The 13,816-nt window shown below is 46.3% G+C and overlaps 1 protein-coding gene across 1 annotated transcript in view; it reads right to left on the bottom strand.

Annotated features, from left to right (window-relative positions):
• Nucleotides 1–1,919: 1,919 nt before the first annotated feature.
• Nucleotides 1,920–13,816, bottom strand: part of LOC310795760 (glutathione hydrolase 1 proenzyme-like) — a gene marked incomplete at both ends in the record, with an annotated part of 15,666 nt that continues 3,769 nt past the window's right edge. The window contains 9 exons of the mRNA XM_083657837.1: nucleotides 1,920–2,066; nucleotides 8,068–8,181; nucleotides 8,536–8,648; nucleotides 9,502–9,629; nucleotides 9,742–9,929; nucleotides 10,034–10,167; nucleotides 11,688–11,837; nucleotides 12,412–12,575; nucleotides 13,245–13,437. Coding sequence (XP_083513963.1) covers nucleotides 1,920–2,066; nucleotides 8,068–8,181; nucleotides 8,536–8,648; nucleotides 9,502–9,629; nucleotides 9,742–9,929; nucleotides 10,034–10,167; nucleotides 11,688–11,837; nucleotides 12,412–12,575; nucleotides 13,245–13,437 — 1,331 coding nt within the window. The remainder of the gene's footprint in view (nucleotides 2,067–8,067; nucleotides 8,182–8,535; nucleotides 8,649–9,501; nucleotides 9,630–9,741; nucleotides 9,930–10,033; nucleotides 10,168–11,687; nucleotides 11,838–12,411; nucleotides 12,576–13,244; nucleotides 13,438–13,816) is intronic.

Here is a 13,816-nt window from a genome sequence, read left to right as displayed (position 1 = left end):
TCAATATATCTGAATAATAATGGGTTCTATGGGTACCCACAAGTCTCCCTTTACAGACACGCTCACTTTATGCTAATCCATTTTATTCTTAAAAAGAAAAAATCCGTTTTTTGCATGCATTATAAATGTGTTATTTTTGCCTATTCAGAACTTTTCTGCATATAGGATCCCTAAACAATATTGGAATTGCAGAAATTGAGTGTGACTGGAAAGCTGAGACTCTTGTCAATTCAATTAGCCAAATCCTCTTCATGTGTGCTGATGTTAGTCCCCATCATCTACATTGTGTCTTGTGTCTGGTATGTGTACTTTTTACGTGTGTGTGTGTGTGTGTGTGTGGGGGGGGGGGGGGGGTCATACTGGGATGACTGATTTTAGCAGAGGGTTCCTGGTAATATGATCACAAAGGCATTTTGTATGTATTTGTAATCGTTTGCTGAGGAGACCACACGAGGCAGAAGTCATAGTTTGACCATTTATGGTGCCCTTCGAAATGCTAAAAAAAGTAGGCAGAAAAATCGGTAAATCTTCAGAGTATGACCTGAAGATCACCACATCTAAGTGGAATTTAAAGATGATCCCTGGGTTTTAACATGATACTTACTATTACTGTGCATTTACATTTTGTATACACATATTTCTAGTAATTGTTCATGAATGTTATACTGAAATCAGCGACGTTCTACTTTATTAATCGAAGTGTAAAACCCTAACACATATGAACTAATAGTATCAAAAAGTTGATCAAAGCATTATCATTCGGTGTACTTGCTTTCTCAAAATTTATTGAATTTTGAGACCTCTTTTTTCCAGCTTGCACTGATCATAAATGAGACGCCACTGCTGCTAAATGAATATGAAAAGGTTTTCTGTCTCCTGTATCCTGTGTACAGTGATCTGCAACAGCTGTTCTGCTGCTGTGAGGTCACTGGAGGCCAATGCACTCTGGATAGCGGGAAGTTAGGCATAAACTATGTACTGTCTGTATGACGGGTTGTCCCTGGAGTGTTACAGTCCTTACTGTCACGTGAGTTCCTCGTTTGAGTAGTTGCCATATACAGTATACTGTAAATGCAGAGTCCTGGAAGGGTCTGAACAAAGTTTGAAGTGACTCAAAAATGAACTTTAGTCTCATTGACAATTCTATTTGGAGGTTTTATTTTATTCTTTATTTTTGTGATAAGTCTTTACCTCTGGGTGCAGCTGTAGATGAACCCCATTCAAATTTTGCCGTAGGGCTAATAACTGTCAGGAGTGTGCTCGGAGAGTGCATGCAGACCTCTGCCATGGCCAATACTCTGCTATGATGTGATGACATTTTGCGAGTCAGATCGGAACCCTAACCATGACCCATGACCCATGACCCACCCACATCCCAGACAGACAGACAGACAGACAGACAGACAGACAGACAGACAGACAGACAGACAGACAGACACACAGACAAAAACAACAGGAAACCACGATCCACGATAGGTAATTGACATAGGCCTACTATCCTTTGACCTGAAACAAGTTGAACAAATACTGGATTTCTTCAGTGGCAGTAATGATTTAAATCTCTGGAGGCACCTCTTTTGTTTCAACACACCCTCGGGTCATTGTTCCTGGGCTGAAGTGTGCTGGGAGATGTTTAATAGATGTTGTGTCAGCCCGGTGAGAAGAAGGTCATGGATCAACTTGTGACAACAACTCCGGACTTCAGACTCGAGGCACTTAAGATCTCAAGGACGTAATGAGTAATCAGGCAGCGTTGTGTTTTGTTTTCTGAGCCATGTGTTTCCACGACATAACGATCAGAACAGTAGGTTCATATAATGATTGTTCTTTATGAAGTCCGTAATCTGACGGCTGTTTGTTAGCAGCGGTGCCAAGGTTCACACGGTCTCTCTGCATAATCAGAGGAGTGCTTTTCCACCTCAGTAGCCAGCAGCATAACCCCACTTTCTGTAGTCTGACTGAGCGTGGAGGCGGTCGCCATGACGAACCACCGCCTGCACCACCGCTCCTGTCGCCGTGAGATACTCCACCTCATGGTGCTTCAGCGCCAGGCCGTCCAGCACAGCCTGCAAGCAAGAGCACACATTGGGACACAGACTCCACTACAGACAGACGACTGCAATTAAAAAAAATAGAAAAATAGAAAATACAGTTATGCAGTTGTTTGGAAAACCTTATGAGGAAGTTTGTCTGTTTTCATGTCACCCACTTTGTTCATGTCAGGCTGCTAAGTGGTGTAGGACTCAACTATTACAATAGGAAGTTATTAGCATAATTCTATGTATTAAAAGACAACATAGGGTGCATGGAAAACTTTTCTTGTACCTGTGGGACACAGCCGCGTCACAGTCACCTCCACTCGGCACCATTCATGAGCTAATTCTTTAAAGCTAGCTCGAGAGCTGAGACGCGGATTGCCACGGATTGATGCTATCCTGGATGTTCAATCTTTCAACATACACGTTGATTCAATTAATCCAAGAAAGTGTATTTGAATCTTTAAGAATATCTATAAATCTGAACCATTTAGGTAAGTGTGTCTCTATCCATCATTCATCATGATTGAGGTTTCTTTCTCAATATAATAATAATAATAATAATTTTTTAGATTAGTAGATTTTTCAAAGTCTTTTACATTCTCCAGGAGATCAAATAGCTCTTCTAGTAAATGTGTATTTTAAACCGAATACAATTGAATGCATTGCAATATACCTCGGTTAAAAAGCTATATAGAAAATAGACAACAATTTGTACAGATAGGGGAATATAGGTCTTCACTTTCAGACATCACCTGTGGTGTGCCGCAAGGGTCAATTCTAGGACCAAAATTATTTTTGCTGTACATAAATGATATATGTAATGTTTCCAATATACTCAAATGTGTTATTTTTGCTGACGATACAAATGTCTTCTGTGCAGGGGAGAATCTTCAAAAGTTGTTGGAGGTTGTCTCAGCCGAATTGGGCAAGCTGAAGTTGTGGTTTGATGCAAATAAGTTATCTTTGAATATAAAAAAAACCAAATTCATGGTTTTTGGAAATCGTAACATACATTTGAAGGCACCGGTGGAATTAAAAATAGATAGTGTTAGTTTAGAAAGAGTATATGAGAACATATTCCTGGGCGTCAAAATCGACCACAACTTCAGCTGGAAACCCCATGTCAGCTATGTCAGGTCCAAATTAGCAAGGAGTGTGGGGTTACTGGGTAAAACGAGGCACGTTCTGAACCATAAATCACTGTATACACTGTACTGCACTCTCATTCTACCATATCTAATCTACTGTGTGGAGGTGTGGGGAAATACCTACAAGAGCACACTTCAGACAATAAGCACCATGCAAAAAAGAGCAATTAGAATAGTGAACAATGTAGGCTATTATGAACACACCAATGACTTATTTTTAAAGTCACAGACATTGAAATTTAGGGATCTAGTGGATTTCAAAACTGCACAAATAGTGTTTAAAGCAACACAAAATCTACTGCCAAACAACATCCAAAAAATGTTCAATGATAGAGAAGGGGGATATAACTTAAGAGGGAGATTTAATTTAAAACAGCCGATTGTGCACACCACTAAGAAAAGCATGTGCATTTCTGTCTGTGGGGTGAAGTTGTGGAATGGTTTACCGGAGGAGTTAAAGGAAAGTAAAAATATTGTTCATTTTAAGAGAAAGTTGAAACACTTTATACTGGAGAAATATAGAACTGATGGTTAACTGTCTTTTGATGATGTATAGTTCAAATGCTAAAAATGTATATATGACGTATAGATCAAATGCTTAAAAAAAAAAAAAAATTGCTTGCTGTTTTTGTTAATTTGTTCGTTTGTCTTTTTGTAATGAGACCATATGGAAAGTTTGTAATTTATAAGATGAACTGGGTTAGGGCATTTACAAGCTTATAGCTTCAGCCCTAACCTTTTCGGCCAGCATCGTATGTTTGTTTTGTTTCGCATGTTTGTTTGTTTTTTTGTGATGTGGCGCGAAATAAACTTTATTCATTCATTCATTCATTCATTCATTCATTCATTCATATTTTGTAGTTTTTAGTTTAAGATTTGAGACAAGTCGTTATATTTCAGATGGTGCAGATTGCAGAATATTGTGGCGACCCAGAGTTTGACATGTCGGTGGTGATTACGACGTTACGTGAAGGCAGCGGACCAGCCAGTGTATAGGGGACTTCCGGTCTCGGCTGGGGGGGGAGTCGGGAAATACGAGGAAGCGGACAGGACGTGTGTGTAGCTAGGAGCTGTGTGTGTAGCTAGAAGCTATGAGTGTGAACCAGGAATAAAGACTGTACCAAGTATTGCCTCTTCTCCTCCTCACTTAATGATCCTGGGAGCGGATTATTACATTGGTGTACAGAAGTGTTAACTACGAACTTTGCCGCTCGCCTCGTAGCATCAAAAAAAAGAGGAACGGAGAGACGGACTGTTGCTGCTCGTCGCGGAGGTTCCAGCCAGCTGCAAGCTAATCGGGCTGGATTTCCCTCAAGTAGGCCGGCTTGAGTGCTACAGTTGGCGTGTGAGAAGGGGCAAGGAGGAGCGGAGAAGAAGTGAAAATTAACGCCTTGGAGGATCGGCCAGGCGTGGGCGGCTAGCTGTGTCTGCTAGCTGCTGAAAGGTTAGCTGTGTCTGCTAAACTGCTGCAAGGCTAGCTGTGCGTGCTAGCTGGAGGCTAGCTGGTGTGCTAGCTGGGGGTTAGCTGGTGTGCTAACTGCTACAAACACCACGTGGAATGGCACACGTTGGTGGACCCTCGTCGTTGGACGGGGGGAGGGAGGAGCTACCGACTCCGGAGTTCAGCGCGGTACTGGCTGGCATGGAGACACGCCTGAAGCAGGAGTTCAGCGCGGTGCTTGCCGGCGTGGAGGCCCGCTTGATGCAGGAGATCAGACGGCTGTTGGAAGCGACGCCTGTCTGGGCAGAGGAGCTTATGAAACGGCTGCAGGAGGTCACGCAGCATGGAGAAAAGCGGACGGAGGAGCCGCAGAGACTGTGTTGGACTTGTGGAGCACAGGGTCATCTGGCGAGGTGGTGTCACAGCATTCATTCGGGGCAAACCAGGTACGTGGAGCAACGGTACTGGGGGCGCCCGGGTGTCTGTTGGTCGTGCGGGACGTCTGGACATCTGGCCAGGGAGTGTCCGGAGGCTGTCAGAGGACAGAGGACAACGGGAGAGGAGAGATGTGCAGGCGGCTGGCAGGTGAGACTCTGTTGGTCGTGTAAGAAGCCTGGACATTTGGCCAGGAACTGCACTGAGTCTGTGGAGGACGAAGGAGGGACACAGGCTGAAGAGAACATTATTCGAGTCGGGGGACTGACGATTGTGTCTCCAGAGGAGAATGTGTGCAGCCGGGGGGAAGAGGTCATTCAGGTCAGGAGAGTGTGGACTGCGTGTCCAGATGGACGGGTGTTGCTGGCACCGGAGGAGCCTAGCTGCTCTGCAACCCCCACGGTAGAGGACAACATCTGCAACGCTGTTACAGTCGGGAGAGCAATGCTCCTGTCTCCGGGTGAGCGAGAGGGGTCAACGCCGGAGGAACCAGCCCAACCTGACTGCTCCACACCCCCCACAATTGCGGTGCAGGAAGCCAAGGTGGAGATCGCCGTTGGTAGTTTTCTCCTTACTGGAATGAAAAGGCCGCCCCCTGGGGGTGGGGGATGGGAGAACTACTGTGTAGACTTTGGGCTGACGGGAGACGACGTGACCATCATGGATGTCGACGTGGAGGAGTGGAAACGCAGGCAGGCGGAGGACGCGGACATCGGTCCGGTGCTCACGTGGGTGGCGGCCGGGCGCCGACCCCCTGGAGAGGAGATTCACATGTTTTCCGGTACCACGAAGGGACTGTGGAACATGTTTACGGACCTGCGTCTGGATGAAGAGGGGATGTTGGCGAGGAAAGGACACGGGAAGGAGGGGTCCCGGGCGGTTGTGCCCAGCTACCTGCGGGAATTGGTCTTGCGGTGGATGCACAGGGGCCCCGTAATCGGTCATCTCAGACTCAAAAGGCATTTCGGGCCTGAAGAGACACTCAGCCGCATCCGTAGCATGTACTACTGGGGCAAACAAAAAGAGGACGTGCGGAGCTACTGCAGTGCATGTGATGACTGTAGGGCACAGAGGGGGGACCGAAGAGAGTCACCCTGCGAAGGACTAACCCCACTGGGGGTTGGGAGGGACTAGAGGGCTTCAGATGGGACAGAAGCTTTGAAAGGGGGGATGGAAATGGTGGTGGTTTAAATGAATGGAAATGTGTGTAGAATTTAAATGAATGGGAAAAGAGAAACGAATTAATTGAAAATATGGGTAATGTGAAGTAACGAAAATTAAGTGGGGAAATAAGACAAGACTGTTTGGGGGGAAATTTAATGTCTGTGGGGGTTATTGGGAAAAAGTGTTGATGTGTTGGTGTGTTTTGGTACAGGGGGATATGTGTGGGTTGTGGGTGCCCGCGTGGGAGCGGGCCTAAGAAGGGAGGGGGTAATGTGGCGACCCAGAGTTTGACATGTCGGTGGTGATTACGACGTTACGTGAAGGCAGCGGACCAGCCAGTGTATAGGGGACTTCCGGTCTCGGCTGGGGGGGGAGTCGGGAAATACGAGGAAGCGGACAGGACGTGTGTGTAGCTAGGAGCTGTGTGTGTAGCTAGAAGCTATGAGTGTGAACCAGGAATAAAGACTGTACCAAGTATTGCCTCTTCTCCTCCTCACTTAATGATCCTGGGAGCGGATTATTACAATATGCTGCTATTTTACAAATCATTAGACTATTAGTATGCTAGTACTGGTTCAGCGGCAGAGGGGAGGGGGGAGGGACTCTGTGACTTGCCGCCAAGGGGGTTTGAACCCAGGACTTGTGGTTGAGGGATGGTCTCCCTACATGCTAGCCACCCTGCTCTTGGACATGTACAGCTAGCCACCCTGCTCTTGGTCATGTAGCCTACAGCTAGCCACCCTGCTCTTGGTCATGTAGCCTACATGCTAGCCACCCTGCTCTTGGTCATGTAGCCTACAGCTAGTCACCCTGCTCTTGGTCATGTAGCCTACATGCTAGCCACCCTGCTCTTGGTCATGTAGCCTACATGCTAGCCACCCTGCTCTTGGTCATGTAGCCTACATGCTAGCCACCCTGCTCTTGGTCATGTAGCCTACAGCTAGCCACCCTGCTCTTGGTCATGTAGCCTACAGCTAGCCACCCTGCTCTTGGTCATGTAGCCTACATGCTAGCCACCCTGCTCTTGGTCATGTAGCCTACATGCTAGTCACCCTGCATGTAGCCTACATGCTAGCCACCCTGCTCTTGGTCATGTAGCCTACATGCTAGTCACCCTGCTCTTGGTCATGTAGCCTACATGCTAGTCACCCTGCTCTTGGTCATGTAGCCTACATGCTAGTCACCCTGCATGTAGCCTACATGCTAGTCACCCTGCTCTTGGTCATGTAGCCTACATGCTAGCCACCCTGCTCTTGGTCATGTAGCCTACATGCTAGTCACCCTGCTCTTGGTCATGTAGCCTACATGCTAGTCACCCTGCATGTAGCCTACATGCTAGTCACCCTGCTCTTGGTCATGTAGCCTACATGCTAGTCACCCTGCTCTTGGTCATGTAGCCTACATGCTAGCCACCCTGCTCTTGGTCATGTAGCCTACATGCTAGTCACCCTGCTCTTGGTCATGTAGCCTACATGCTAGTCACCCTGCATGTAGCCTACATGCTAGTCACCCTGCTCTTGGTCATGTAGCCTACATGCTAGCCACCCTGCTCTTGGTCATGTAGCCTACATGCTAGTCACCCTGCTCTTGGTCATGTAGCCTACATGCTAGCCACCCTGCTCTTGGTCATGTAGCCTACATGCTAGCCACCCTGCTCTTGGTCATGTAGCCTACAGCTAGCCACCCTGCTCTTGGTCATGTAGCCTACATGCTAGCCACCCTGCTCTTGGTCATGTAGCCTACATGCTAGCCACCCTGCTCTTGGTCATGTAGCCTACATGCTAGCCACCCTGCTCTTGGCCACGTACAGCAGAGTTGTTTGTTTGTCTGTGACACTCACTTTGTCAAAGCCCGGCTCTGCTAGAGTGGTGTTAGGAACCAACTGGTTGTGGATCCTTGGGTCCGACACAGCTTTCTCCAGGTCGTAGTCAAAGAACAGCGTATTCAGAATCACCTGCAGAACAGCAAACATTTCAATAGAGATCTTAATGAAACTGAAATGATCAGGTATCTTGTTTACCTGGGCAATAGCGGTGGTAAATGAACAGGTATCTTTGTTTACCTGGGCTATAGCGGTGGTAAATGAACAGGTATCTTGTTTACCTGGGCTATAGCGGTGGTAAATTAACAGGTATTTTGTTTACCTGGGCTATAGCGGTGGTAAATGATCAGGTATCTTGTTTACCTGGGAGATAGCGGTGGTAAATGATCAGGTATCTTGTTTACCTGGGCGATAGCGGTGGTAAATGAACGGGTATTTTGTTTACCTGGGCGATAGCGGTGGTAAATGAACAGGTATTTTGTTTACCTGGGCGATAGCGGTGGTAATCTTTGTTCCTCCTGAAGCACCCACCACCATCTTCACTTGGTTGTTTTTGTCAAAGAGGATGGTTGGACACATGGAAGACATGGGCCTTTTCCCTGACAATGGGACAAAGGAATTCAATTGAGTTTAAAACAACATGGTTGAAAAGCACCACCAAAGAGGCAACCTATTTTACAGCTTCATTATTTTACAACAAGCGCAAAAACCATTAAGCCCACAGCGCAGTGGTGTGGCCATTTAGCCTCTAAGACCTTCCTATCCCTAGCTACGGCCACTCGTCCCTAGCCCCGCCCCTTTCCTGACCACGCCCCCCCCCCTTGTAACTCACCCTACCCTGCTCGAACCCGACTCTCTTCGATCTTCCTATCCCTAGCTACGGCCTATTTTCCCTCACCACGCCCCCCTCCCACCACCCACAACTCCATAGCCACTCCCCCTATTCGCCCCCCGAATCTGGACTCTCTACGAACTTCCTATCCGTAGCTACAGCCCCTTTTCCCTAACCCGCATCCCTTCCTTGCCCCCCACCCACCACCAACATCCCCGTAGCCACTCCCCCCACCAACCCTCGAACGCTGACTCTCTAGGGACGTTCCTATCCCCCTTTTACGTAGCCCCACCGCCCTCCCTCACCACGCTCCCCTCCCACCACCGACATCCCCTTAACGACACCTCGAATCCGGGCTCTCTCTGACTTTCCTATCCCGAGCTATGGCCCCTTTTCCCTAGCCTCGTCCCCCTTCCTTGCCCTCCCCCCCACCACCCACACTGCCCTAGCTCCTCCCCCTATCCACCCCTCAAACCCCGCGACTCTCTAGGACCTTTGCCAGCTTCTGACCCCGGCAGACCTGCTGGCCAGCGCCATGGGAAGAAATAGCAAAAGGGGGTTAGTGTAAAACTGTAAACTATAGTGGGACTGGTGGGAAGTGTGAGTTTGATCCTTCTAACCTGGCCTGATGAAGTTGTTTGGTGACGGAGGCACTCCAAAGCCGTTGGTGATGAGCGGGGAGCTGAAGTCATCCATCTCATTATTGAGGAGGATTCCCGTTGATTTGGACATGACTTTGGCGCCCAAACTGCAGGAAGATATAGATCGTTGAGATATGAGGGGATTGTTTCAATTTGTTTTATTTTTATATGAGATGTTTTGTTTTTTTGGGTATTAGATGTTTACAACCAACTTCATACAAATGGTTGATGGTGCTGGTGGCCGCCACAGCACTTCCATCCTCTGCTACCACCGAGAGATGTGCGGTGCCGTGGTTGTCCGGCAGGTGGAACTCGGGCTCGTAGTAGTTCACGGGATGCGTGGTGTCATCTGTAATCTTTTCACGGAGGCGATCGGCGAAGGCAGTCGAAGTTATATTCTGAATGAGCTTTTGGAGGAAAGTGAGATACGAAAACAATTAATTGTCAGAGATAAACAAAGTTTTGGATCAATATTACGTATTAATGAACTATTAAGAGACTACGGCCTTACATCTGTGATGTTGAGGAAATTCGGATCTCCTATCAAGGTCCTCTTCGCGTAAGCGAAACGTAAGGCCTCTACGATGCGATGGTAGGTTAGGATCTTCTCGCCGCTTGCCATACTAGCCGAGGTAAGGTTGTACCCTGTGGATGAACACAACGACCATCAGTAGCTACATTTTTTTTTTTTTTTACCATGGCCCGCTCATCTGTCTTTATTCACACTTTCGTCAGGTCGGAAAGCAGACGCTTTCCGTTTAACTACATGTTTAACTACATTTTGCAGTCAAATAGACTTGGCTCAGCCGGGTTCCTGTGTTTTTCTTTAGTCTGAAAGCTCCTCGTGTTCCACCTCCCAGACCAGATGGTTGTTAGAGCTGGTTGAGCCGACAGCCACAGATAGATAGAAAGAGGAGAGAGAGAGAGAGAGAGAGGCTGTGGGAACGGGAGAGTCTGATGAGTTTCAGCTGTCGGGGGCAGAGGCAGAAGTCATGGTCAGTCAGCAGCAGGATGAAAGTTTGGGCCAGTCACTGACTGACATGTGGCGTGCATCATGCGCCTCCACCAGCCAACTGTGTCCAATTAAAGGTAAATTGGTCAGCTTAGTGTTAGAGTGTGAGGCAGGGGGCCACAGTGAGCAGGGGGGGAGGGGAGGTTCAGAGAGATTCATTCCTTTTTTAGAAGAAAGTTTCTCATCTCATCCTCAGAGGCAGACACTGTGACTGCTGCTGGAAACCAGCTGACGACCGGAGAGAACATGGCTGCAGAGTGGACACTTTGTGCTGGGTTGGATGAATCATCCTGTGAAGGCAGGTGCCCACAGGGGGTTGCTTACATGATTCAGCGTAGTGAAGACACACAGTAGAGTAATGGTGGAGCAAGATAGCCACGATGTTAATTAGCAACCTTTTTTTATTATTATAGCGTGGACTTTGCTGACAGTGCGTCGGACTCTCTGAGCCTCTCAGGTGTGTGAAGAGAGCATCTTTGGATGTTAATTACTTCAGTCAAAAGCAACACTTGAGAGTCAGTGTTCTGCTTCACCTGCAGCTTAAAGGGACAGCTCACCCTAAAATCCAAAATGACATGTATTTCCTCTTACATGTAGTGCTATTTATCCATCGGCATCGTTTTGGTGTGAGTTGCTGGGTTTTGGAGATATCAGGTGTAGAGATGTCTGCCTTTTCTACAATACAATGGAACTGGATACAATGTCTCTTTCCAGAAATAATGACCCGGTTACCCAAGATAACACAGTAGACCTAGTTGTGAGCAGTTTCATGTAGAAACTAACTAGTGGGTGTAGTTCGGTCTAAAGAAAATTGTTCCTACATGGTTCACAACAAGGTTTGTGGATTATCTTGAATAACCGGGGTCATGATTTCTGGAAAGAGACATTGCTGTTGAGTTTTTCAAATGTATGTTTTTGTCACTTCCACCACCACAAGCCGAGTGCCATCCAGTGCCATTGTATTTGAGAGAAGGCAGAAATCTCTAGGGCTGATATTTCCAAAACGCAGGCAACTAACACAAAACGATCTAGGTGGATAAATAGTACTATTAGGTGAGAGGAAAAATATGTATTTTGGATTTTAGGGTGAGCTGTTTAACTACATTTTGCAGCAACCTCATGGACATTCATATGAGGGGCCACATCACCTTACCATTCAAGATGTTTAATATGAGGGAGAGCACGGGGCCGCTGGCCGGGGCGTCGGGGACCGCCATGTTGTACTGGCCAACATTCACCCTGATGGGGCTCTCGTCCAGCAGAGGCTGGTAATCCCTCAGATCGTCCAGCGTGATAATACCGCCTGAATACAGGTGGACAAAACACTGCAAACAGTCAGCCCAAACTGGGAAGCCTGCACATTCTTCTTGACATGGAAGTTATAGTTTTGAAAAAAGTTGTAACCCATTTTATTATATTTCCCAAAGAGTTTTGAATAAATTAAGTTGAACAATAACGGAAATGACAATAATGATGGGAATGAATGATCATATTACTCCCTAGAGTAATTAAAAATGTGACTGAGCAATTGTGACTTGCCAGAGGGAAGTAAAGTCTGTATATATTTTTTTGTTGTTGTTGGTAAAAGTGATTAAGTTATTGATTTGATAACTTGCTAATTACAGTACAATACAGTCCCAATATGGTCACAGGCATTAATGAGATCCAAATGAGAACAATGAACACATTGAATGACTATATTTGCTGCCTGTATCTGTTTTTATTCAATGTGTTTCAATTCAAGAGTAGTTTATTCAGTTTTCCTCATAGTCGGACACTCTGACTGGATGAGGAAGGAGGTTGGGATCAGGTTAGAGTCATTTTCCTCATATGAACAAGAGCTACAAGACAACAACAACAACAACATAGACTACTACCTGATGCCTGAATATCAGTCACAAGGTCCTGAGCTATTTGTCCATGGTAGAAAACATCGGGACCGTCCTCAGCTATTCTTGTATAGGTCTGTGCCAGCTTGGTAAATTTGATGGTTTCATTTTCCTTTAAGACATCAGTACCTCCTTCCACACAAAACACTTCACTGAAATAGAGAGAGAGAGAGAAGAACACATTAGGTGGTTATTAATGTACATCACTTTGAAGGACTTTCAAATCATCACACACTCAATTTCATGTTCAGATGTAACTCAGCCAATGCCTTTTAACAAGGGTGTAAGAACTCATACATCTACTCATGTCACTGCAATTTATGGTATCATTGTTGTGTTGTGTAGTGTACCTGTACTTTTTTCAGGTCAGTACATTACTTAAGTACATTTGTATTGAAGTATAGTACTTCATGTACATTATAGAGAATAGTGTGTGTGTGGCTCTCCGTCAGCAACAGAAACTGCACTAAAGTAAATAGACAAATTGTGGAGTAGTGCAAGTAATGTGGCTTTACTTTGTGCACTTTATGCTTTAATTATTTCCACATTTTACAATTGAATAAAACTAGTTTGAAGTCGTGTCATTTTAGAAATGCATGAGAAAATGTTCTTTGCATATTGATGAAGTCCATTGTCTGACATTTTGTTTTGTTCTTATTTGATTCTATTCCTTTTATTGTTGCTGCTCTTTCTTTTCATACTCAATGTGAACACATTAAAATGCGTTACACATGTTCAAATTTCCATAATGGAGACGGGACAATAAAGTTGCTATTTCCATGCACACCAAAAGCCTTTGACCATTGGTTGAAGCTACTCACCATAATGTTGGGTCCCTCATGATGGTTGTCCTGTACCTGGACAGAGCGGTGGCCAGCGCTCTGCCCAGAGGGAAGCCCTTCTCAGCCAGCTCAATGCTTGGTTGGAACAGCTCTTTCCATGGCAGTTTGCCATGACGTTTGTGGGCCATCTCGTACCCTCGAATCTCCCCCGGTACAGCAACGGATAACCATCCTACCGCAGGAACCAAGGAACGAGAGAGAATTACGTTGCTTTATGAGACATCTCAGAATTGGCAGGCTCGATGGCCCTACGGCGTAGCCCTACGGCGCCTACGGCGAGGGCTTTGACGCCTGGCCATAATTCAATAATGATCGACTAGAAGAAAAAACAATCAACTTTAATGATACAATAAACAAATTAGATTTGGGCGTATGACTCCATGATATGATGACGCTCCTCCTGAGATGTGAGGAGGACGTCAGTGATTTATAGGATAGAGAATCCCCCCCCCCCCCCGTAGGGAATTCTTCAGGAGTCATGGCATTGGTGGTGTTCAGGGGAGGCGGTGGGGCGAAACAACTGCATCGGCGAAGATCAGCACTGAGGGGTA

This window comes from Poromitra crassiceps (assembly GCF_964638095.1).
Source record: "Poromitra crassiceps genome assembly, chromosome: 21".
NCBI classification, from domain to species: domain Eukaryota; kingdom Metazoa; phylum Chordata; class Actinopteri; order Beryciformes; family Melamphaidae; genus Poromitra; species Poromitra crassiceps.
The sequence above is the reverse complement of the archived record's forward strand: the minus strand, read 5'-3'. Positions and strand labels throughout refer to the sequence as shown.